General features: G+C 43.8%; 1 protein-coding gene across 1 annotated transcript; it reads right to left on the bottom strand.

Moving 5' to 3' along the window:
- Positions 1 to 1,137: 1,137 nt before the first annotated feature.
- Positions 1,138 to 26,243, bottom strand: LOC137884781 (protein jagged-1a-like). Its single transcript, XM_068726789.1, has 26 exons — positions 25,916 to 26,243; positions 24,102 to 24,404; positions 16,646 to 16,703; positions 13,012 to 13,269; positions 12,651 to 12,711; positions 11,535 to 11,665; positions 11,182 to 11,301; positions 10,786 to 10,899; positions 10,558 to 10,671; positions 9,928 to 10,041; positions 9,374 to 9,420; positions 8,086 to 8,259; positions 7,139 to 7,289; positions 6,258 to 6,422; positions 5,943 to 6,056; positions 5,721 to 5,834; positions 5,516 to 5,629; positions 5,306 to 5,422; positions 4,821 to 4,848; positions 4,364 to 4,449; positions 4,111 to 4,224; positions 3,918 to 4,027; positions 3,145 to 3,252; positions 2,894 to 3,025; positions 2,296 to 2,446; positions 1,138 to 2,148 (listed from the first exon to the last, which is right to left on the bottom strand). Exons 1-26 carry the CDS (start codon positions 25,991 to 25,993, stop codon positions 1,613 to 1,615), a joined length of 3,612 nt encoding a protein of 1,203 aa, XP_068582890.1. The 5' UTR covers positions 25,994 to 26,243; the 3' UTR covers positions 1,138 to 1,612.
- Positions 26,244 to 26,828: the final 585 nt, after the last annotated feature.

Genomic DNA, 26,828 nt, shown 5'->3' with positions numbered 1-26,828 from the left:
AGTTGTTATTTTTCACAACTTTATCCAAATTTCACAAATTATAATAGTTAGTCATATAAATGTCGTTAAAAAGTCATATAGTATGTAATGAAAATGTTATAAAAATGTAGTACAGTAAGACATAAAATAGTCAGTATATATATATATATGTAATAAAACATTGTAAAAAAAGACATTATACTATGTGATTAAAGTCATAAAATAATCATGCTATAGTACGTCATTAAATGTCAGAGCATTGTTTCTATCAAACTAACAGGATCAATTGAAGTTACTGGTTCTTTCTGAGATGCTTCACCAAAAAAAGAACAATTCATTGTTGCCAGTAACAAACAGATTTTTATTTCTCAAGGTCCAAAAAAAACCAAAAAACACTTAAGTGAAATGTACGAGAAAAACACATTTGATTTATTCCTCCATCATGAACTAAAGGGGCCGACGACTGGAATCAAACAGGGTTTCACAGCCTGACTCTGTAAGGCAACACGTCACAATGCTCCTGCTGAACTCTCTTCAAGCACTTCCTTAAAAAGGTTCCCTGTGGAGGAGACTTCAAGTGTTCACTTCACAAGAAAACTCCACAGGGAACCTTTGAATCACGCAGGTTTGATCTTTCAGATTGTTACAAACACGAAAACGAAACCCAAATTCTGTTCTGTACTTTTTTTTTTACACTGTACAAAATGTACAAATACCAAAACAATCCTTTGAAGAATTTCTTTTCAGTAGCAAAAGCAAAATGTCTGCCACCATGTTGGTTTGTGTAAAAAGCCCCCCCCCCCCACACACACTTACATGTTGAACTCAACAGAACATCCTGGCAAACATACCAACAAAATCACATCCAACAGACGATGTACAAAACATTTAGTCGAGGCACAAAAATGCCCAAATCCAAAAGGCAAAAAAAATTAACTATTCTTCAAGAGCACTTTTGGCATTAAAAATCTATAAAAAAAAAAAAAATCCATCAAGAAATTGTAAGCTTACAAACCTTTGACTCAGAACAATACTCATAAATTAAACAAAAGGAATATCTTAAGGCTCTTGACGATTAAGTTAATAAATCAAATATACACAATGATTAATAAAAAAATATTTACATATCTATACAGAAACATTCTACGTGGACAATTCTTCATATTGACTCAAACCCCCCCCACCCCACCCCAAAAAAAAGCTAAATAAATATATTTTTCTCCCAAATTGGTCGGGTGCTGTGGTGAACAGCACGTTCAAATACAAAACTCAATCTTGAATCAAAGACCCTTTTCGTGTATGTCAGTCTCCTTAGAAACGCTCCCGCACGTCCAAGTTCTGTCCTTAACGAAGATGTCCACAAAATCGGAGATCCAGCCAACCGCAGTGGGCCGTTCGGGCCAGCGTCATAAATTAAACGTCAAAAAATTAAACGTCAAAAAATTAAACGTCAAAAAATTAAACGTCAAAAAATTAAACGTCAAAAAATTTTTACGTCAAAAACTTTTACGTCAAATTTTTTTTGCAATTTTTTTAAACAAAAAGAACACAAGAAGAAGAACACCAAAAAAAGACAAATAACCAAAAGTCTTCCACCACTGAGGTGGGTCGGATCTCTGTGGACCCCCGTTGGTTATACAATATACTCCATCCTGTTTACGCTCTGTGACTGCAGCTGCCTGTTGTCCTGTTTGCTAGTCCAGTGTGGGGGTTTGCCTGTCGTATGGTGGGGGGGGCGTTCCCCCCAGTCCACCAGCGAGTACGCCGGCGTCGACCGGGGGAACCTCGCCTTCTGCAGCCTCTTGTCCATCTCGTCCTCCTCCGATTGGCTTCCAGTGTCCGACTTCCTGATCTTGGCATTGACGGTGTTCTTGTCATCGCAGAGGTGGTGATGGAGCAGTAGGTGGTGCTGGTGGTTGGGTGTGTTTTTCACGATGGGGTTCTTGATGTGGTTGAGCTGCTCGCGGGCGGCGTTGACGCTGTTGTGGAGGGCGTTGTTGTCCTCGGCCACCGGTGCCGCCGCAGACGCCGCCGCCGCCGCCTGGGTGCTGACCCCGGCGTGGGCGCTCTGCTTCCTTCGCCTCCTCACGAACCACAGCAACATCAAGGCGATCGCCAACGCCCAGACGACAACCACGGCGGACACCAGAAGGGGCACGAGGTGGTCTGCTGGACGAACAAAGGAACGGAGGTCAGCGAACAACAAAAACTCAACACAATAAACTGCGCTTAAAATCATCCATTCCGACCGAAAACGGCCTCAAATGCACGAGAGAGTTGTGAAACAGTCGACGTCCTCTCCATTTCGCGGCTCACCGTTGGGGCTGTGGCTCTGTCTCCTCTGGATCCGGACCTCTGCGATGGCGTTGATGACGGTGCTGTTGGCGCTCTTCTTGCTGACCAGATCCATGATCCTGTCTGTGATTTCCTTGACAAAGGTCAGACCTGTCCTCTGGTCCTCCGTCGACTGAAAGAACCAGCAGGAAAAGCTCCCGTTATGGTTTATCTACGACATTTCAGTCTAAATAAATGCTTGTGTTGGTACCCTCTAATCACCGATTCATGAAACACAATAAGTCATGAAAGCTTTTCCATTCCCAACTAGAAAAAAAAAAAAGTCATCTGGCACACTGGATGCGTTTTATTTTTCTGGCTTCAGCAACAGCGGTTTGAAACAGTTTAACAAAATCTTAAGCTTTTAGCGACAGTGTTGGCGCTCTTATCTCCGAATTCTGACTCCTTTTCCATTTTATAATCCCAGACTTTTCGGTAAATGTTAGTGTGATCTACTGGAAACGGTAGGAAATCATAACCCGATCATATCAGCTGACGACCGCTTTAAAATCTTTACACTACAGGAGTTTTGTTCTACGTTTCCAACAAGTAGTAAAAGGACTCTTCAGACCACACTCACGATGGCTACGTGGATCTCCTTGTTGGTGCTGAGCGACGGCTCGCAGGTCATGGAGACGGAGGAGTCGGAGGACAGATTCTTGACGACGTAGAGGCTCCTGAGCTCACGACAGACCTGCTCCACCGTCACGCCCTGAAACACCGCACCAGAGGACATCCGTCAGCGTCCAGCATGGAGGTGTGGCGCGATATGAAAAACACCCCAAGGAGACCGTGACCACTAACGTTTGGAAGGAGGAAAACCGAACTGACCATTGCCGTGATGTCCTTGTTGAAGGTAACGGTGACGTTGGCGCAGCTGCTCTCTGAGTGACACCTGGCTGTGGGCGGGGCCCGGTGGGCGGGGCTCATGCACTCCGCCTAACACACAACACATTGTCTGTTCATCATCAAAAAAACAACAACAACAACAACAACAACAACAACAACAACAACAACAACTACAGAACAGTGTTTAAAATGGATCCACCTCCACCGATCCTGCATAATGACGACTGTTGACACTTTAAGTCAATTTGACTGCTGCTGTACTTGAGTATTTTTACAGACAGTTTGTTCTTTGCCTCCATTCATTAAGCCAATAACATCACGGCTGTCTTCAGGCGCATCATGTTGTTGTTCAAACTGTATAATTGTGTTAGAGTAGTTCAAACGTAACTCAGAAATGCGTTGTCGTCTACATTTAGCATGTTTTTGCTAAACAACTAAATAAAACTCGGTAGAGCAACAATATAATAAGTATTAAGTATTAATGCACTGCAAAAAAAATAAATCTTAGAACTATAGATTTAGTGTACAATTGAGTACTAAAATCTTTTTTAAAATTTTTAAATAAAATCTTAACAATAAAAGAACAGTGTAAACAGTAATTTCAGTGTTTTGGTACATTTTGTAAAAAGAAAATACGTTTAATGGAATCTTAAGTAAAGAGGTAAAAACGAAACACTAAAGAATGGTTTGCATATTTTACTACCTTGTTGATTTGCCTTCATCACTTCACGTGTTGACCGTAAAAGTAGTTTTACCTTCGAGCAGACGATCCTCCCGTTGTGGCAGCGGCACTTGTTGCAGTCTTCGTCCCATCTGCTTCCGTCCAGAGCCACCAGCCCTCCGACCACACAGGGCCTCCCCGACGCTGCAGCACAAAGTTCACCGTCAGCATCAACTGTGACCGGTCCAACACCAACACGTCTCATGATGGTGAAGATAATGTGTTACCTTCTTGGCAGCGGGGGCCGGTTCTCCCCGGGGGACAGATGCAACGGAAAGCGTTGATTTCATCCACACAGGTGGAGCCGAAGGAGCAGGGAGACGACTGGCACTCGTTGATATCTAAAAAGAGGCGAGTGACACGTTGTTATTATCGGCCGTTCTTTGTGTCGTCTGAGAGCTGAATGAAGAGACAGAATGGGAATAATGAAAAGAGCAGCAGATGAGTGGAGGCAGAGCTGGAGAGAAGGTCAACACTCACTGATCCTGCAGTCTGGGCCGGCGAACCCCGGAGCGCATTCACATCGATACCAGTTGTCTCCATCGACACAGGTCCCGCTGTTGTAACTGCAGGACAGAGATGATCAATAAATAAACAACCCTGGGCTAACTGAGCTGGAGCCCTCACACCGAATCTTAATTATAGAATTACTTTACTTACTTTTTTTTTTTTTTTTTAAATCTGAAATTTTTACAATTACGTTTTATAATATACTATATTGACATTTTTATGATTTCATATGGCATACTGTGTTATGACATTTGTATGGTATACTATGACATATTTCAACATACTATATTTTTTGGACAACATTTTTGACTTAAAAATGTAAAAAAAAATAAAACATAAAAAATTCATAGTATTCTATGTTGTACAAAATGTCACAGCATGGTACGCCATACAATGTAATATGTACATCAGTGTGTGTTGAACTCACCAGGGATGAGGACTGCAGTCGTTGGCATCTGGAAAATAAAGAAAGAAAATGTTAGACTTCCCTCACCGTGTTCGTCACACGTTTAAATCTCTCCGGTCTGAGTCTGGACTACGAAATGAAATATCTTAAGTCACATTAGCAGTGAAGCTCTGACATGACAACACTTGTTCTCAACATCTATTCTACGGATTGCAATTAAAGTTTAGAAATGGAGATTCATGGTCGCCAGAGGATGGATCCTTTTCATATTTCAGTAAGTAAATCAGGCATCTTTGGCACAATGTTTTTCTTTGTATGAATAACGTTCTGCTATCTCTTAACATGCTAAATATTACCACATTAACATGCATACAATGAACATGTTAACATACTTAAAGTAAAATGTGACACTCACAAATCATGTCTTCACACGGAATGTGAACCGTTCAAATTTGACCCTCGATTTACATTATGCAGACTAGACCAGCGGATGTGCAGTAACTCACTGTGGCTGCAGGTGGCGCCCTCCCAGCCCTCCTTACAGACGCAGCTGAAAGAGTCTCCGCCCACCACACAGGTTCCCCCGTTCTCACAGGGACTCGGCAGGCAGCTGCTGTTCTTCGCTGTAGACGCAAAGACGACAGTTAGACATTTTTGCGCCGAAACACAAAGACACTTTCTTAAAAAGAACAAAACAGCGTCACGTCATTGCTGACCGATGTTACAGGTGGCGCCCTCCCAGCCAGCGGCGCACAGACACTTGAAGGCGTCTCCTTCGTCGTAGCAGGTTCCCCCGTTGTTACAGGTCGCCTCGTCGCACTGACTCTCTCCTGGGGATAAAAACAGCGAGTCAGAATTTTTAACCAACATCTGGAACAACTGGAGGGCCAGAAATCGAACGGCAGTTCTATGTTTTCTCACTTGAGTGGCAGGTCTTCCCCTTCCAGCCGTTGCTACACTCGCAGTAGAAATCGTTGACCAGGTCTCGACAGACGCCGCGGTTCCGACAAGGGGCGGCGCTGCAGTCGTCGATGTCTGCGCGACAAATGACAAAAACATCGGAACACATCCAATATGGCCGCTCAACGCCGCCTCTTCCTGCTACAGCTACGGGGATGAAGAGGGAGGAAGAGGAGGACTCACTGTTCTGGCAGGTAGGTCCGTCCCAGCCGTCAGCACAGATACACTGATACTGACTGACTTTATCGATACAGGTTCCTCCATTCAGACAGGGGGCGCTCTCACAGTCATTTATGTCTGACAGGAAGAGGGAGGAGAAACAATAATGTATTAGATTTATTTTTTGTTTTTATAGAACCCTGAAGTTAATAAAACGAACATCTAATTGGAGAAAAAAAAAAAAAGATTGCTCAAGAGATTATTAAAAAACTATTATGGGAAAACACATTTAAGTACCAGAATTATAAAACAATACATAATATTCATTTATGTACTCACTCTCGTGGCAGTATGTCCCGGTGAATCCCTCCTCACACTCGCAGCTGAACTGTCCCCCGGCGTGGCTCCGACACCGCCCGTGGGGGCCACACACGTTGGACGAAATCAAACGCACCCCGCCCGGCGTGCTATTGGACGCCACCGCCACCGTGCAGCTGTCAATCACTGGGGGAGAAAGAGACGCATGCTAAATTTACTTTCTCACCAGATCTGGATGCTCAGATTAATTCTACTCCATGTTTGAAGACCAGCAGCCAGTTAGCTTAGCGTAGCTTAGTAAAAACTTTGGGAAACAGCTAGCCTGGCTCTGTCTAACAGTAACAAAATCTACTTACATACAACACGTCACATCCTATTTGTTTAAAAACTTCAACTTTTAAAACTTTTCTCTGTATTTTCTGTGCTCTAGTTTTTCTTCAAGACTAACTTTAATTTAAGCTAGGAAGCAACCCGGACTACTTTTTGGCTGCTGGTCAGAGCATTCACAGACATTTATTATCTATGTCTGCCTCGAGACAAAGTGTACATTTGCATGTATGGACTAAAAGATTCTCTCGCTTACGCTCGCAAATAATTGGAATTAATGAATGCAATTAGCACCAAGTGATACAATCCTTTCTAAGAACCTTCCTATGGATTTATAGTTACTTTCTAGGAAGTTACAGGAAACCAGGGACCCATAAATTACACTTAGAGATTTAACAGCAGTATGTTAATGTTCTGTGAACTCCCCCCCCCCCCCATTGATCAATAAAGTTTTATCTTAATCTATAATAATACGTCATCGTTTGATCGTTAATTATGTTTTAAAGAACTTGAGTAAATGTACGCAGATACAAAACGGGCCGTGGATAGCGAGTGAACATGGGGTGGAGGTGAACCTTTGCAGGGCGTCGTGCGGCAGTGGTCCTTCAGGTGGGAGCAGTTCTTGCCCTCGAAGTCGTCGGGACATTTACAGAAGTATTCTGCCGCAAGGTTGAAACACTGGCCGCCGTTCTGACACGGACTGTGGAGGCAGTAATCGATATCCAACTGTGGACAGAGAGAACAATTCATCCAGCTGGGAAAAAAACCACGCTCAGCATTTCACAACAATAATAATTTGTTCAATGGCTAATACATTAATATTATACATTAACAGCACTGTACACAGTCTTTTTTTGTGTTCCCTCTTTAAGAGCTAAGTTAGAATTACATCACTTGTTATTTATGGCGTCTCCTGATTAAAAACAGTATTTATAAGTTGAGGATATCAAGAAAACAGCATGTGTGTCAGGCATACTTTGGACTCTTTTCAGTTGTTCAGAGTGTTAACCAGCAGGACAAAGACGTGGTGTAAAGTTACAGCAATTATCTGTAATTATAATATTGAATATAAATTGAATTGAATAGAGGAAATGAAGAGGAGGACCAGCTGAGCCAAATAAAAGAACAATGTAGAGTTTAAAATCAGGTCACAACAGAAACACACATAAACAGGCAAAGACTGGTCATGATGGATTCAAATTATAATTTTTCAGAGTTCTTGATTTAAGACTGATTATCATATTTTAGTGGATGAATAGTTGGATAATAAAACGGCGTATTACAGCTGTTGTAGATACAAAATATACAAAAATAAATAAACAGAAGCCAACAAGACAAGCTACAGAAACAAGATGAAAAATATGACCAGCTGCCTGGCTTTACAAATGATATATTGATTTGTTCATTTTTTATTTCCAATTTTAATTGATAAAATAATTGAAAAGATTTCATATCTTGTGAAGAAACCAGGTCAGTTTGCAGAAATAAACTTCCTGTTTCCATAAACCGTATCTTAGCTCACCTGACAGCAACTTCCAGAGAAGCCGGGTGGACACAGGCAGTGGAAGCCGTTAGCGGCGTCGTGGCATCGGCCGCCGTTGAGGCACGGCCCGCTGGCGCACTCGTCCACGTCTTTCTCGCAGCGTTCGCCGGCGAAACCCAGAGCGCACACACACTGATAACCGTTCACCAGGTCCTGAAGGAGAAAAGTTCTGTCACTATTTATAAAATCATGTTCATATTTCCAAATCACGCACCAGTTTTCAGTGACTGTATTTAGTATTTCTTATGATATTTCAGTATTCAGTCTTGTTAACACCGTTTGCTAGTTTTTGCTAGCTAACGTTAGCCGTTACTGTACCGTGAGGGATGTGTGATGCTAATTGAGGAGTTTTATTTAGCGTATTTACATTCCTTTTTAATTGTACAACATTTCTTTTATAAATGAGTTGTTCACGTTAAGCTCCAAGTTCACACACAGCCCACATTGTCAGCTCAAAAGCACCTTTCCACAGAGTTGACTTGCTAGCTAACGCTAGCTTACTACGAGCTTTCTGTTGTTATTATTGTCTTGTTTTCGCTGCTTTGACTGTCAAAGCACTTTGTGAACTTTGATTATAAAAAGGTGCTATATAAATAAAGTTATTATTATTACTATTATTACTAACTACATGGCACAATTCACACTGTGTGTATTAGCTTCTAGCTCTTAGCTTTTTGCCAAACTAAGCAGCATGTTCAGGGAGGTCAGAATACTTCTACTTTTTTTTACCAAATTAGTCTTTAAAGTTTTAAAATCTGCACACAGATATGTACACTCGTACTCAATAACAGTTTGTATTTAAGATTTTGTTTCACCCTCTGAAAAACAACAACCACTGAACCATAAATACTATAAATCAAACTGAGCTGTGTATGTTGACCATGCACACTGTCAGATAATGCTGCTACTGTAATGTAATCTGGCTCCTATCAGTAAACAATAAACCATTGTGAGATGAAGAATGGCAGAAAAGAAAAAGGAGCAATCAGCATTTGAAAAGAACGAGGACAGACTGTTTATCTTCTGTTTGGAAAACGAGAAAGTTTGGAGAAATCTGATCTGCTGTTGTCATGGACACACAAGCACAAATACACACAGTCATGTCTCTGTCCTACATGCACAGGCTCAGCATTTGCTGTTTATAGCTGTGTGTGTGTGTGTGTGTGTGTGTGTGTGTGTGTGTGTGTGTGTGTGTGTGTGTGTGTGTGTGTGTTGCAGCAAGAAAAATGACTCCAACTAGGAAGCGTGTGAATCCTCTGAAGCTCACCTTGCATGTCGCTCCGTTCTGACACTGACCTCGACAGTCGTTGATATCTGCAGAATCAAATTTTTAATGAGATTTTACAAAAAGCATTACACAAAACAGTTTTTCCTGAGGATAAGCAGTTTGATTAGGAGCTTAAAGTTAACTTAAAGAGTTTCGAGGACAATTTTTTTTGCCAAAACAGCTCAAAAACTTTTGAATCTTATTGCCAACAAAGCAAAGATTTACCAAACCTTGTCCGTCTGTAACAAAATTGTTGTTTCATTAATCTCCTGTTGTCGTTGGATGGGAAAGAGTCTATTATTTAACCGTGTCCAAACAGAAAAAGATGTTAAAAATAAAGCTGAGGTTGTGTTTGATTTGTGAATCCTGACACCTGAACATTGCAGCCTTATGTGACACTTGCTCAAACTGAGTTTCAAAATAAAAGCTTCTCCACAAATAAAGATTGTTGTTATTGCTGCCGCCGGTTCACTCTTCTGGCATCTCGACTGCCTCCATCTCCTCCTCACTACACATTATGATTATTGTGGCGTCGTTGGGAGCGTCTTACTCACTGGTGTCACAGTTCTGGCCCGTCCAACCTGGGACGCACTCGCAGAAGTATCCTCCAATCAAGTTTCGGCAGGAGTTGGCATTGGCGCAGGGTTCGTCGTCACACTCGTTGGCATCTGAAACGAAACAACAGATTAAACGGATTAGAGGGAGAAAGCAGGAGTTTACAGATGTTTCTTTTATATGTTGCTTCTTTGCTCAATGTTGTAAAAGTTTGAAACTATTTTAAAAAAGCACTTTGTAAAACTTCAAAATCAAGGGCTGGCAGATCCAAACTAACTAGCCACAGTTAGAGGTTGAGCAGCATGTGGCTGCTGGTCAGCGGAGGATTAGCGCTGCGGTGGGGCGATCCGTAGCGCTAATCCTCCAAACCAGAACCGTTCCTCCCCGAGATCATAATGGTTATTAGGTAAAATAAAACCCTCAGCAGTCTCAGTGAGAGGAGGTGAAGGATGGAGCTCCGACCTGCCGGACTGAAAACGCCCCGAGGAAAAACTGATCCCCACAAATGGAAGAGATGAATCATAACTTATATAAAGTTTTCCTAAACAGCCTCAAACTTCAACCACAAATTTGGAAAAAAAAAAAGAGCACAGCAACAGTTCTGGTTCTGGAGTTAGAGGAGGACCCACCGATGAGGCAGGTCTTTCCGGTCCACTGAGGCGGACAGGTACACTTGAAACCGTTCACCAGGTCCTGACAGGTTCCTCCATGACTGCAGGGGTTCACCAGACACTCGTCCACATCTGAGACGGAGAGAAAGTCCAAAAGAAGTTCGTGAAGCTTCACCGCAGGTTTGGAAAGAGGATCTGATGTGTGATAAAGGTTTCAGCGAGGGGGGGGGGGGGGGGGGGTCTTACTGTTGGAGCAGGAGGGTCCGGTCCACCCGGAGGCACAGCGACACTCGAAACCCTGACTGGTTTCCACACAGCTCCCTCCACTCAGACAGGGGTTGGACAGACAGGCGTGGTCCGCTGATGATCATGAGGTAAGAACTGAATTAGGGTTTCACAATTTGCTTTGCTGTATTGTTGCATTGTCATGAAAGAGAGAAGTGTTAAAATGTAAAAAAGGTTCATCCTCTGGGGAGCAAGACTGTCGTCAGAATACGATAATCAAACTTCACGGTATTCCGCTTTATTTTAATCCTGTCGTAAGTAAACATGGAGTTCTGATAACACTTCACAGGAAGGGTTGAAAACTCGGCATAGTGCCTTGCTGCTGGTAGCGGGAATTGAACCACGGACTCCTCTCACCCCTGTGACAGTTGACCCCCGAGAAGCCATCGGGACAGGAGCAGTGGTATTTGTCTGGTCCCGTGTTGCTGCAGGTTCCTCCGTTCAGACACGGCTGCAGCGTCGCACACGTGTTCAGATCTGCGGCGCAAAGACGCGACGTTCAAATTTAATATCTCTGGATAATCAGCCGCAGAGGTTCACAGAATACAATGTACTTTTATGAAGATAAAAAGAAGATACTCATGTTCCTTCTAATGTGCAAGGACAAAACCCTCAGGGGGAAAAAAACACACTTAAACTGATGGAGCCAGTTCTCTAATAACTTAACAGTGTGTCTGAGTGTTTGTGTGTGTGTGTGTGTGTGTGTGCACCTTTGTCACACAGCTGTCCTCCGTAGTTGGTGTCACAGAGACACTGCCAGGGCTCCACACAGCTGCCGTAAACACAGCCGGGATGAGGGATACAGTGATCACAATACTCCCCCTGCCAGCCATACAGACACCTGAGAGACATCCCACAATGTTGTTAAATTGTGACTTAATACTGACATTGTGAGCAGCATTCATACACACCATACGGTAGATATTATAGTGTTAGTATTTAATGACATTTAATTGACCAGAAGAAGTTTCATCTCCAGAGAAAAAAAAAATCTAAACAAAATAGTTTCACTTAAAATGGATAAAACGTGATTGAATGCATTTGACGATTTAATCTACTTTTAGGCTGTGATTTCTACATGATACCGTTTATTTTCTGTCACTTCTCAATGTGATTTTTATACCTTTTTGTAAATGTATTTTGATTCATGCTGCTGCATGTTCAGTGTTAATATTTTTCATCTAGGCCCAATGTTTAGATGGGGGGGGGTTATTATTATTATTATCAAATATGACCTAATTTTAAGAAAACTTCCATTAAATACATGTAATGTAAAATTACATACATTTTGGAAACCCTACAGGTAAATAGGAAAAACAAAAAAAAGAATCAATAGATAACCACAAAACTTCCCCAATTACTTACATCAACACAATTATTTTTTGTATTACACGTCTTCTGAAATTTTAAGTTTAAATATGCAAATGAGGCATTATCTAACTAACTTTTTAACAGATCGACAAAGTAGTAAAATAAACACCTAAATGTGTATTTTGGAGGGTTTTTTTTTTACACTTTTGTGAAAGAAGACATGTTATAGAAGCAAAATCTCTAAATTGACCAGAGACATTAAAACCAAAAAAAATAATATTATAATATATATATATATATATATATATATATATATATATATATATATATATATATATATATATATCATGAATGAAATAAAGTAAAATCAACTCCTGAAACAGTTGCTGGAAAGCTGAGAGAGCCTAATTTGATTCGAGTTGAGGCCGTTCGTCTCCGTCTCTACCGTCTCTATCAAACACAGACAAGAAGACAGAAAGCCGCTGCGCTCGTGTTTTGTGTGTGCTGGTTCTCACTTGCACTCTCCAGGAACTTTACAGGATCCGTGTTCTGTGCTGCAGCCCTGTCTGCACATCGCTGCGGAGAGACGGAAAGGAAGAAAAAAAAATGTGGGCAAATGCGGGTCATGGATCATGTCTCCAGATTTCCACAAGCACTTGAACGCACCGGCAGAGAAGCGTCGCGGCTCTGAGCTGCAGTAAAGTAAAGTGCTACTTCTCTTTTTGTATAGTTCTGATAGGACATTGAAAGTGGATTTTAATATAAATGCAGGAAACAAATCTCTGCCTGGAAGGAAGGAGAATCAATTAAAAACTGTATGAAATGGGCTAAAACAGTAGAGTTCCCGTGCATCGATGAAACCCACAGAGAACTCACCGGTGTTGCAGTCCGGACCGGACCAGCCCTCCAGGCACGTCTTGTTGCCGTTGTGGTCGCACTCGTAGTGGCCGAAGAAGTCGTCCCGCGGGCGGCAGAACTTGTTGCAGCCGAAGCCGTAGTAGTGCTCGTCGCAGCAGAGGCGGACCTGGAAGTGGAACTGGGCCACGGGGCCGTTGTGCTTCAGGCTCTGCCACTGCCGGCTCGGGTTGATCATCCCCGAGTGGACGGCCTTCTCAATCGTCGCCCCGCCAGCGCCTGCAGACACAGCGGTTTAGATCAGTCAGACAGGAAACACTCAGGCGTTTGGAGGCCCAAAATGGACTCCAAATTAACCATAATGTACTAAATGAACATCACGCTGTATTGAAGAAGACTGTAAACTAGAGATTGAGACCATAAACTCATGTTTACAATGTTTACTGAGGGAATAAATCAAGAGAGAAGTAGAGTCATTTTAGACTAGACTTCTATACAACCAGAGGAGTCGCCCCCTGATGGACATTAGAGAGAATGCGGCACTTCTGTATAAACTTCACTTTTCAGTGAATCACTGAAGGGCTTTTGTTTGAAGGAACTGGAGGCACAGCTTAAAATGCTAACGTATTGCTATATAGTGTAATGGTAACATATATGTGTGTTCGAGTGCGGTCTCGCTTCCCATTGAAGAAACACAGCTTGCACTCATGCAAAGTGTGCACAGCCCAGGTGGAAGGAAATGCCCGCTTCCTCCTTCTCGACCTGTTTCTGTCTCAACTGTTAAACCATGACTGTTGTGAAACTTTGTGTGACACAGTTCAGGATGTTGGCACCTGAAGTGTGTGGAACACAGCGTATTCTCAAAGTACGTTGACGCTTCTTCCACGGACAACTGAATCTGTTCAACTCTCTTCCTTCTTGCAAGCGAATAAAACCAACGTTGACTCTCAAAGACCTTTTATTGATTTGTGAACAAAACTCTTTTCTCCTGATTAACAGAGATTTTCTACAACAATAGAGACCGCTCTAAAGACGCACGCAGCTCGACAAGAAAATGTCTCTGGGAATTTTTTTTTTTTTTCTAGATCATATTTTGGTTTACAGCTAGAATTGTAATTACATAATTCTGCAAAAAAACTATTCTGAATTCAAAGATAAAGTAGTAAAGGAGATTTTTTTTTTAGGTAAAGATGGAAATACATAAAATAAAATGTTCATAATAATTTAAAATAGCCTAAAGTGACATTTTCAAACGGCTTGTTAACTTAAGAGTTTATGACATAGAAGACGAAGACAACCAGCATATATTGACTCTCGATTGAACAGAAGATTGATGGACTAATGATTGTAGGTCAATAGTCTTTGAGGCTCGTCCTCAGCAGCTGGACAAACACAGTCACAGTCCTCTGCCGGAGCGCCCGTGAGGACAGCGGTAGTTGTGGCTGCAGAAGGAGGCGGGCTGCTGTAATATTCCAGAGAGTTTGAAAATGCTGAGCTGCTCTGTGGTATTTCACCGGCGGGGTGGAAAGTGTGGTCGGGCCGAGGTGACGGCGCCCGTTTAAACGACGAGCGACTGGACTCAAAGAGCTGAAAAGAGACTCCAGAAACCTCGGAGCAGGTAACACCACCGGCCTGGAAGCAAACTGTGACACTTCACATCACGATGGGGAATCAAAAAAAAAAAAAAAAAAAAATGGCACGGAGGTAGCAGATTTTGAAAAATAGGTACCCTTCGAAGAAAAAAAAAGGCTGGATCCGTTCCGTCCAGAATATTTGAGCAAATATTCAAACCTGGCACTTGGTCGATGAATACCGGCCGAGCTGTCGAGCAAACGGCCGCCTCAGAGCCGCAGCGCCGAAAACTGAGGAAAACCTCTTGATAAGTTTGGGTTTACGTCCTTCTTACTGAAGCACGCATACACTGATTTTAGATTCTAGATCATTTCATAAGCATTCAAGATTTTAGAAATGTACTTGTATCCCAGTGCTGAATGAAATGAAAGCGATCTGCTGGTTTGTTTTCACTCTCTTTGACGCGTCTTCTATGTTTAAAGTCTGTCGTTATTGTGTTATTTTTAGGCGGTACTTTTACGCTGCCATCTTGACCAGGACCCCTTTCTGTAAAAGAGAGTCAAAACGGTGAAGGTTAAACGAATAAATTAAATAAAAACCTTCATTACAGACGCTAGATGCCACCGAAAGACGTTTTAACTGTAGAATTGTCCGTCAACTGGGCGACACTTGAACATTAAAACTGCATTGACAGTACAAACAGTACAAACCGCTGCTTATTTCAGTTTCAGTATTTCAAATTACAGAGCAACCTGATAATTAGGAGTGGCGCTCGTGTCCACCTGATGGATTTAAGTCGGGTATTCTCTTGTCTTTTAGCTCTGGTTTTGGTCTCCACCAACTCCCCGGGGTAATGAGTGTCTTCTTTAGCTGCTGAATGCTTCACTATGTTCACTATCTGTGTCGGAGCGAGTCGTGTACAGAGGGCTGCTGCTGCTGCACAGTAACGGAACGACGCAGGCGTCCATTGAGGCCCACGTGTCGGAGGCACTTAACTTGTTGATGCTAAACTGAGAGGGTCAATATTTGTTCCTGTCCTCATTTGGCTCGACGGCATCTTCGGTTTTGTTTGTCTGCTGAAGGTTTCAGAACGACAAAAAAACCAACATCAGAGTATCAGAGTGTCTGCGGCTGGGATCGACTGTAATGTGACCGTTCTAAAAGCAGGAAGACACAACGCTCATATTACCATATCCACAATCCAAGACGGTGTCGAGTCTCATGTCAAGATGTTGAGAAATATGAATGTATTTCCCAGCCCGAATCGTATCCATCGTTTTTTTTTTTTTTTAAACTTAACAGACTGCTCATTTCTGGTTCCACCTTCGGAGTGAAACTGGCTGCGGTGAAGCCCACCTGGGCCGAGGTCAGCCGACTTCACACCGGGCCTATAATGGCTCCCTGAGGTACGCCAAATACAGCACCGAGCCAACACTCTCGCTCCGACCGCCTCGCTGACCGCCGGGTCATAAACAGACGCTAGAAAGTAAAAAGGTGCCAGCTTCACTCTCTCCTCACACACACACTCTTTACAACCAGTTTCCTCAATGGGACTCATCCAGGGCATGTAAACACCTCCACAGGCTGCTGTAAGGGGGGGGGGGGTTAGCGCTGCAATAAACAAGAGAGGGAACTCCAGAAGTCTGCAAAGGGTTAAAACAAGGAGAGGACGTTCCTGGACAATGTCTTGATGTCTTCTGTGTCTCATATTTAATTGAACATGAACTGACAAAGTTTGTCAACATGTATATTTTTGCCATAATTCAGAGTGAATGAATGAAACATTTGGAGCTCAGAAAAAGACTATATTAGTCGTCATCCCACGTCAAATCTACATTTGGACTTTTCGAGAGAAACCGTTTCTTTTAAGCATTTGAGTGAAGAAACTGAAGCAGGTTTGCGGTCGGTTGGTTTTCACACAGACGTGGCGTCTTTATGGATCGGAGGTCTGTGCAGCACTGAGCTCTCGGGTCAAAAGGCCGTGCTGATGTCAGCAAGAAACAGAGCCGAGCAGAGAGGAGTGAAGAAGAAGAAGAAGAAGAGAGAAGAAGAAGAAGAAGAAGAAGAAGAAGAAGATACTCACTGCCGGAGGACGAGTCGTTGTTGAAGTCCAAGGCTTCCACGATCAACGTGTACGACCTCTGCACACAAAGGTCAGAGAGACACAGAATCAATGAAACAATACAGCAAGTGAAAATAACACTCAACTTCTGTTTGTTTGTATAAATTGGACATTTTAGATACTTATTGTCCAACACCAGCAGAAAACATAGAGCTGGATATTGTCACATATTAAATTGTAAAAAGATCTCACTATCATGAAGATCGTGGACCAAAATAGACAAACGGGGGAAATGAAAAATGTACAAATGATGTAAATGCAGCATACACACAACATTTCGTGCAGACGCAGACACACACACACACACACACACACACACACACACACACACACACACACACTGAGGATAGGAACAGATAAAGATCGGTCATAGCTGAAGAATCAAAAGTTGGGCGTCTCAACTTTAAGGAGCATTGACAGATCAAATCAAGTCTTTAATGAGAAACACTGGAAACTAAATTCACAGGCGTCACTGAAACACCCTGAAGCCTCTAAATAGAGACACACAGTGTGTGTGTGTGTGTGTGTGTGTGTGTGTGTGTGTTCGATTATTCCGGCTCCACTTTGAAACCCTTTGTCTCTCTTAAGGCCACTGTCGCTCTCACCGCTATCGAATGACAGACGTACCAGAGCCTGCCAGAGAGAGTGTGTGTGTGTGTGTGTGTGTGTGTGTGTGTGTGTGTGTGTGTGTGTGTGTGTGTGTGTGTGTGTGTGTGTGCGCGTTATTGTGGTTTAAGGCTTGGAGGTTTCTCTCTCTCTCTGTCTCCAACATTCACACCATCCAAACTTGGAGCTCGACGTCAACAAGACACCAAAATAAGAGCCAGGGAACCACAAGGACTGAGGAGTGTGTGTCTGTGGGCTCCTTGACTAGACCTTCTGGAGTTCTGACGCTGCAGACTGAGGACCACTTTGTCTGGTCCTCACTTCTTCCATGGGTTGTTTGAGGGTAAAGACCTGGTTTTAATGTTAGATTAGGATATGAAGGGTCTTCACATGTATAGAAGAACATCGTTGTGCGTTTGTGATTTGCAGCTTGAAGACTCTTTGCATTTGTTAAAAGGACCAAACCACTGTTTTTACAGGGGGGGGACTGAATAGAACACAGTGTCATGGCGACTCGACGGGTTCCTGGTTTGTTGCCTCATTGACGTTAAATCTGACTCTCTGATATAAAACCAACTTGCTTTAAAATGCGGCCGAACTTCAACCTCGGCGGTCCCGCGTCACCCTGTCCACGTCCGTCAAAACCCTGCGGATGTTGGCGTAGATCCACGGCAGCTAGATAAACTCTCTCCCACCAACGCTCCGCTCCGCAGGAAACCACAGTCGCTCCATGTCGTTTACAGATTAGCGGTTAGCTCGGGCTTGTGATGTCGGGTTATCGAGCGCCTCCGAGCAGCCGACGGGATTATTGGACCATAATGAGCCGTGACAAACCAAACGCGGGGGATTTCTTCATGTCTTACATGTTTCTACAGCAACTCTGGAGATGGAAATGTATACGGTGGATTTACACACGAACAGATAAGAGAAGGAAGAAAAAGAAAAAGCATGACATTTGGCTTCAATCTTTGTAGTGTTTGCAGCTGGACTCAACAAGATGTTCCTACAGACCGAGTCACGCCACACAAAACAGTGTTTTCCCACACATGGTGAGCAAGGTCCACGCGACTGAATATATTGTACTTTGTTAAAGGATAAATCCAGTTTATTTCGGTTTTGTTAGTTGTTTCTATCAATAATAACAACATTCTTATCTGAGATCTTGGAACATCACTCTAAAAAAAAAAAAAAAGGTCTGCTGGGTGTGAAACACTAGACGATAAAGCAGGTTGGACACAAACCAGATCATCATAGACCACTGTGGCTGGAGGTCAAACTGAAAGTGAGCTTCTCATTCCTATGAAACAAAAAAAAACCAACTTGACTTTCAAATATAAAATGAAGCAGATCTTCCTCCGCGATCTTCAGCATCCATGGACCCATAGAGCATGTGCACTAGCGTTTCCTTTAACCCCGCCCCCCCCCCCAGTCCAGCGGAGGGAGGAAAACGACTCTGGATTCGGCTAATAGTGCATTTTACAGCTTTTAAATAAGGGCCGTTTATGCCTTCATACTGGGAAGTTAATTTACCTAAAAAACGTCCATGGGAAACAGTCTTCTTGTGCTCAATGGCGTTTTGTAACGGACCGGGAAGATTTGGCCACTATGTCAAATTGTGTGATGCCATTGGAACCAAGTAGACTTCAAGACAAACAAGTTTGGGGTTTTTTGTAGTAACTTTGACCTGCTGGGCTTCCGTCTACTTTGATGGTTACGAATGCAGGCAGGGTGTGACTCAGCACTTTCTGCAGCAGGTATGAGAATGCAATGAGTTGGATTTCTCCAGTCAAAGACCAGAATCAAAATATGCAAGTAAGTCAAACTGAACAATTCAGCTCGAGCATGTCAACATATTTGAACTTTCACCAAAAAAGTATCACAAAAAACCTCATCCTTTTACGACGAGTTACTGACTCTGGCAGCTGAAAATAAAGCTGGCTTCAACATATTTTCTTTTCTTACCGACAAGAATCTAAAACCACAATCTAAAAGCAGAATCAAGGAAATCTTATTCTGGTGAAAAAAAAAAAAGCTCCTGATTGCTCGTCAACGGTTCCACACAGAGCGTCACGTCTCCGCTGAACCGCAGAGCTGTTTACTCCGACGCCACATTACTGCCGCTAATGCAGAACCGAGCTAACGTGCCGAAGCCGTGACTGAAAGCCCTCCGAGCCGCTCTTGCAACATCCTTGCGTCACCCCTCTGGCTGAAACGGGATCTGGGCGTCGGGGCTGATGCCTCCTGACCCCGACAGGGAAAGTGAAACGCGTTGCCCACCGAACACAGTGGGTGGCACCTGAATACATTTCAGCGGCTAATTCGATTTCTAGATGAGAGCAGGGACAAGAACCCTGACGGCCGGGTTACCCGCCAACAGGTTCCGTTCGCTTTTTGCCAAAACATCTAGCGGCAGGCCGTTGGGGATTTCCCATCACTCCCCCTCTCTCTGTGATTGTTTGATTGAGGAGGTGGAACTGCTTTCTCTGGCTGCGGGCTCAGTGTGGGAAAATAGTTTTGTTAGCAGGCAGAGCCAGGCGACATGTGGAGGCAGGTCCTGGGCAGGGAGGAGGAGGAGGAGGGGGGCTCCGAACTCACTCAAACTGCAGCAGCGAGAAAAAAAAAAAAAAAAAAAAAGATCTTCCTCCGTTTGTGTTTTGTTGGGCGACCTCGTCAATGCCGACCGGCAACACGGTGAGGAGAAGACGCAGGTCCGGCCTTGCTGGTTCTCACAGTACGGATCCCTGAGGGGACGCTGAAGCTGCAACTAACAATTAGTGTCACAACATCTCTTACACCTAATATCCATCCTCCACACTATCCTAGAGCCCAAGGGGACATCTTCAAGTGGAGTTGGCTTAGTCCAACCAACAGCCTATAAATCAGTTTAACATGATATTACATTTTAATTTTAAATATTAAACCCATTGGTTTGTGGACGGCCGCTTTGGAGCCTTGAGTTCGGCATCGCCATCTTGGATTGTGGTCGCCACCATGTTTTTTTTGCAACCGATGAACGGAAGTTATTATATTTGGAATGCGGCTCTGGTAGTGGCAGCGACCTGTCAATCACAGTAAGTCCCGCCCTAAAGCATCCCCTGCTTTATGGTGTGTTTGACTCTAAATGGACCATAATGTACTAAATGAACATCATGCTGCATTGAAGAAGACTTGAAACTAGAGATTAAGACCATAAACTCATGTTTACAATGTTTACTGAGGGAATAAATCAAGAGAGAAGTAGAGTCATTTTAGACTAGACTTCTATACAACCAGAGGAGTCGCCCCCTGATGGACACTAGAGAGAATGCAGGTTTTAAGACACTTCCGCATCGGCGTCACTCGGCAGAACCGGAGGTTGCCGTCTGTGTAAAACAAATAAAGCAGAAAACTTCACAATGGAGAAGCTGCAATCAGTGTTAATGGCGATTAATTATCTAGTGTGTGGATAAAACATTCAGTTGGGTACTTAGCTAGCTAGTTGCTAATTTTTTTAGCCAGAAAAGCATTTATTTTTACCCAAACATTGATATTTCCTAAACCTAAGGAGATTCATGACAGAAAGGCAAACTTCTCCCACGTTCATTACAAAAAGCACATTATTAAAATGTCCATTCATGACAGCAGTTACCTTTTAAATTAACTTATCCTAGACGCTAATGCTAATCCCTAGCATGCTGACTATCGTGGTGATTACGGTTGGGTCAGAGTACCGTCAACGGGCCGTGATGGTGACAGAATACAGAGTTAAACTCTTACAAACGTTTGTAAAGTTGAGTTTACGTGCAAGACTGGGACATGTGTATGCTAGCCATTAGCGTAGGTGATTCACAGGGTAATTAGGGGTAATGTTTACTCTTCACTAATACTCTAATTATTCACCATCATTGGCGTCTTATTCTCTTGTTAAAACAAGTCATGTACTGTTGACAAAAGGTACATCCTCGCTGTGTGGTGATGCAGGTGACTGCTGGACTGTATGTTTATGAGACGGTCTGATTAGCACGCACTAACTGTGACAAAAGTCAAACTTGCATGAGTTTGATGTCATATGGGAACGACTGGGACAGGGGAAAAGAAAGTGAGGGTGGAAAGGAAGGAAGGAAAGGATGAGAAAATGGTCAAGGAGGGACTGGACGCCTCCAGCGTCTGTCAGCAGTGGGACTCATCAGAAATGTCCATGTTTGGTCGACTCGTGGAGCCACATCTGGACTCCTCTGAGCCTGGCACATTCAAAAAATGTTAATAATTCACTGGGGCAGTTAAGCTTAACCTTCTCTCCATGCCTCCTTCACTCTTCTCCTTTCTTTGTAAAAATCGTACTTAATTGTGTCCGTTGCAAGAACAACAAGAACAACAAGAACAACAGGACTGAAGAGGACAGAAGTGGACAGCCTATCACGTGGCTGCTGTCTCCTTTTGGGTCGACCTTTTAAGAAGAAACCAAAGGCTGAACTCTAAATGTTGATAAAAAAAAGGTGTCAAAAGCCAAAATGAGAAATTAAAAATCTCTGTCTATGTTTTCACTCAGTAGCTGATCTGTAAAACAATGTGTATATATTATTTTAAATTACGGTTGTGACTTAAATCTGATGATAATTATTCATAGCAGATCATCTGTTTTCAGTTTAACAGACGAAAACTTTTAGACTGTTGGGCAACCAGTCATCCATCCAGATCAACCCTGCATGGATGACTGGTTCGTGTGTGTGTGTGTGTGTGTGTGTGTGTGTGTGTGTGTGTGTGTGTGTGTGTGTGTGTGTGTGTGTGGTCTGGTGAAGACAACATCATTTGTTCCAACACAAACCCCGGCAGGATTAACTGCTAGTGAACAGTGAGTCAGAGCACAAATATCTCAACACCTTCTGGTCAGATTATCCTGAAACTTGCTGTGAATATTCAGCGTCCCCAGAGGATGAAGCCCAGTCACTTTGGTGAGCTCATGACCCTTTCCTCTAGTGCCATCGTCAGGGCAAAAGTCCCCCTTGGACATAGGAAACTCTGAATCAACTTGTGCACAAAATCAAAAAAGGTCAGAAATGTCCTGCTCCTCAGAGGATAAACTCCTTTAGATTTGCATGACCCCGCCCTCAGGACACAGTGTTAGGATTGAATGTTGCATAAACTGTAAAGCCGCTGGTGGATTGAAAGAGTTTGTGTATTGACGTCAGGAGGTGTTGCTTCAACACGAGTTGCACCACAAAACTTTTCCTCTGGTTGAGGTTGTCCTCCACTATCTACTCGCTGACGGTGGACACATTGTTCCACCATCCGCCCCCCAAATCCCAACCCCTCTGCTCCCGGCATTGTCCCATAAGCCCCGGCTGCAGCCCGGCCACGGCCGTGCCCATTGTTCCCATAGTGCCCCGCTCATTTAAACCGAAGAAAAAAAAAAGCACCAAAAGAAAGAAAAAGGATGAAGTTGGAAAAAAGGCATCAGAGAGGATGAGACACCGAAACAAAAAAAAAGGTGGAAAAATACAACACAGCAGGAGGGAAAGGATTTTAAAAAACACAAGTGCTGTGAGAGATAAAAAAAAAAAAAACTACTGAAAAAAAAAAACCCAGAAAGAAAGAGAGGAGGAGGAGGGATGAACCAACTGTGGGGTTTTGGGTGAAACGCTGCAGGTTTGGCAGGACTTTACACATCCTGAGCAGCCATCACAGCTCCAATAAACACGAGTGACGCACACAGAGAAGCTGTTTGGGGTCGGTCCTGCCAGTTTAAATTGTGTAGACAACAAAAAACAAAAAAAAGGCAACAACAACAACAAAAAAAACTCATCCTGCCCCGACGACCACGACGGCTTCATTTAACATGCCAGTTACCAGGGTCAACAGCAGGAATGTCCCGCAGCCAGCCGAGCAGAGCCGCCAACAACGGCCCTTTATCCCCCCCCCCCCCCCCCCCCCAACCCCCGCCGAGAGGTCAGGGGAGATAACCACCACAACAACGCATGAAAGAGAGAAAAGGAGAAACACGGTGTCTTCTCCCGACCGGAGCGGTTTCGTCCTCAGTTGCAGTTCCAGGCAGGAAAACCACAGCAGCCGAGCTGATGAGCACACGAAACCTCAGCCGGTGTCTGCTGAGCGTCACAGGGGTCTGGACCCAAACCAGATCAACCCCCGAAAGACGATCGGAGCGAGGAGCCCACCAGCTCCAGATCTGCTGCTTCGCTCCCAACCCGGGGGGAGGGGGGGAAACAAACAGCTGATAGAAAAAGACTCTCCGAGGAGCTCATAACTCGATCAGTCCAACCCGGCAGATTTATGACTCCACCAGCGAAACACTGTTAGAGAATAAAGTGTGCGATCTTACTTCATGAGTGGACCGTGATGTGGCTGGATTACTTGGGAGAGAGAACGCCAGATTGGTAAGTAAGTTAAAGTCACATATCTCTCTTCCTCCCCGTCTTGTATCGTGATAGTGTTGCATCATATATTCGAGAGATATCATCTGTTGGGGGGGAAATGAACTGATAACGGGTCAGATTTAGACACCAATTCATCCTGAATCCATGGAACAAAACTGTCAACTATAAAACTAGTCCCCTCAGCTGAAGGTAAAGTATCTAAAGTTACAGTTCTGTTTTACTAATGAGGCGACAACTACATCAGCCAAACATCAAGAGGCTGAATGAACCAGGGATCACCTGTCTGAGAACACCAGACCACATCCTAGTGTTGGTTCAGTTCTGACCAGAAGAGATGAACATCTGGCTGAAGAAGCAACACAAACACAACCAAAAAAACCCTCTTCAGACACAAAAACACGACATCAAATGAGACAAAACGGTAGAACTTTTGAACTCACCGGCCACGCGAAGCTGAACGGCAGCACGATCCTGGCGCTGTCGCTCTTGTCGCCGCGTAAAGAAAAGGTATTGCCGCCGAGCACGGGCGTGGAGGCGGCGCCGAAGCTGCAGGGCCCGGCCGAGGACACCTTCAGCTGGTACTCCTTCAGGCACACCCGGAAGTAGGTGTCGCATTCGTCCGCCGCGCGACCCCGGTCCGCGGCGTCCCGGGGCGCGTCGCAGCAGGCGCCGGTCTGCAGCTGCCCGTTCACGTTCTGCATCGACAGGATCTGGAGCTCAAAGTGTCCCGAGGCCGAGGAGACCTGCAGGAAGAGGGTCGACAGGTGAGGTCACGGCAGGTAGAGGACAGAATACTCTCTGCAGGTGCTCTTGGTCCCTAGACCAGGACCCCACCCACACATTGTGTTCTCTCGACCAGATTTTTCGGTTCCAACTATCCTCAGAACCGGGTTTTGACTGTCCCCCTAGGATGATGGACCTCTAAAGTGCATTTGACATCTTGACCTGGGCTAGCATACTTGCAAGAGACACGTTACAAAAAGAGTGGTCCAAATTGAAAACGGCGGCTATCGAGATATCCTCACTAGATCCTTCATTTCCCACAATGCAACTGAACCGCATCAATTGTTAAGGCTTCCCCTCCCTGGTTTGTGACGCAGCCACTTCTGTCGTAGATTTGTTGTAGGCGAGGCGACCCAGATGACATCACTGTGACATCACTGTGACATCATCAGGAGAGGGTTTTTTTGTTGTCACACCTGATAAAAAAAATAAAAAAATCGGTGGATTTCATTTCAGCTATACGACGTCTTACGTTCCATTTTAGACGCAATAACCCCAAAATTCTGCCTGAACTATTTGGTAGCTGGAAACTCTGCGATCTCAACGAAATGTTAACATGAAGTCGTGCAAGTTTGAACAAAGTTTGGACGAAACTACATGAATCTGTAAAGAAAGCAGGCATGAGTTCAGCAGGAAACACTGAGCTCTGGATGCTTTGACTTTACGACTTCAGAGCTCCCTGCAGGATCTCTCATACGCTCACAGGACCGATGAGAGTGAAGCCAAAGAACGATTCTGATAACACACACACAAAACATTGCCGATGATTGGTTCGTCAAAAGACAGTCCGTGTGATCCAAAGCCGACCGCAATCCCACTGAATTGATATCCTAATGGAGCAAAAGTCCCATTAAACAAATAGGTATTATTGCACACAACTGTAAATATGAACTAATGATGCTTTAAAGTTCCCTAATAAGAAATGTAAACCCCTGATGTCAGAGCAGACGCATCATTTGGTTTGTAAAGCATCAATTTATTTATTTGTAACCTTAAAAGTCGCTTTTTCAAAGCACAACTCACATTTAAGTGATTTGATGGGGGGGGTTTTTCAAATAATATTTAGGTTAATTAACAATGTATGTTGTGTGTAAAATGACCTCATCACTCCTCAACTTCACTCCTCAAAAAATGTTGATTTATCACTTTACTCCTGTAGCAGACAGAGGAGCTTTTAGAACATTTTAAAGGACTTAAGTCAGTTTTTTTTTAAAGGCACATTTCATCATAAGACCGATAGGAACAGCCTGAGAAGGTAGGCCTATCTCACGTTTACGTGACAAAACTTTTTGTCAAACTCCGTGGAAAGTAACTGCTGATTCATGAAGACGTCAGAAGATAAATCACCATCATTTTCTCCAAAACAGAAGAGACAGATTTGCTCCATGTTTCGGTCTCTCTTTGCTCACATCTCAGCCGTTTAAAAAATGAAAGTTAAAACAACAGACATTTCAGCGGAAGTCTGGAGTACCTGTATGCGGGCAGAGAGCAGCAGGAGCTGCAGGCTGACGGCAGCGGGGAGGAGGACGGAGCTCCGCGTGAGGGTCATGCCGGCGGTTAGCTGCTGCCGAACGGCTGTCGGGGCTCAGGGGTAGTCGGTGCGACACCTCCGCTCCGGGTGTTTACCCCTCCGGGATGGGACATGCACAGCTTTTCCTCCCAGAAAGATCTCCACAAAGGTCCTGACAGAAAAAAAAAGATCCGCTCTGCGTCCTTCCTGCACGGGAACCCTTTTGTTCTGCTATTGTCCTGGTTTTCCTTTATCGACAGCTCCGACCGAACGCAGGTCGCGACACCAATCCGACTGACTGCAGCCAAAGCGCGGACAGCACTTTGGTAGACACCCGGAGGAGGCTGGGTAATATCCACCGACACGAGGCGGGGGCTGATTGCAGACCACGCCCACTCATGCATATTAATGACAAGCGGTTTGTTTACAGTCGGTTCACATGGAGGTGCAGAAGTGCCTTCACACATGGAGGCCAAAAAAAAAAATCCCCAAAACTGACATGAGAGGAGTTTAACGTCTGAGCGGTAATTATAGAAAGAGAAGAAGAAAGTACGGTCCCGCTGAAGATGACTGTTTACGGTATTATTCAAATACTGCGCATATTTCTCTCTTTTCTCTGAGGCGCTGCTACCTGTACGGTGGCTCTGAAGTGAATTGAAAAAAATGTCACTGAAACCCAAATATTTTCTTAATTCAATGCACGAAATTTAAAATGAATAAAGCTTTGAAGTCCTGGAAGATAATACTTTTTTATATATTTTTACAAAATATTTGAGTTGATATGTCGTGAAGAAAATTACAATAGTATATGTAAAAACATCTTTCAGACTTCAGGGCATCTTTCAGACTTAACCAACAGTATATAATGATTTGT

This window comes from Cebidichthys violaceus, unplaced genomic scaffold, assembly GCF_023349555.1.
Source record: "Cebidichthys violaceus isolate CVI_PGR_0920_01 unplaced genomic scaffold, fCebVio1.0.p SCAF_4, whole genome shotgun sequence".
Lineage (NCBI taxonomy): Eukaryota > Metazoa > Chordata > Actinopteri > Perciformes > Stichaeidae > Cebidichthys > Cebidichthys violaceus.
This window is presented reverse-complemented; position numbering and strand designations above follow the sequence as displayed.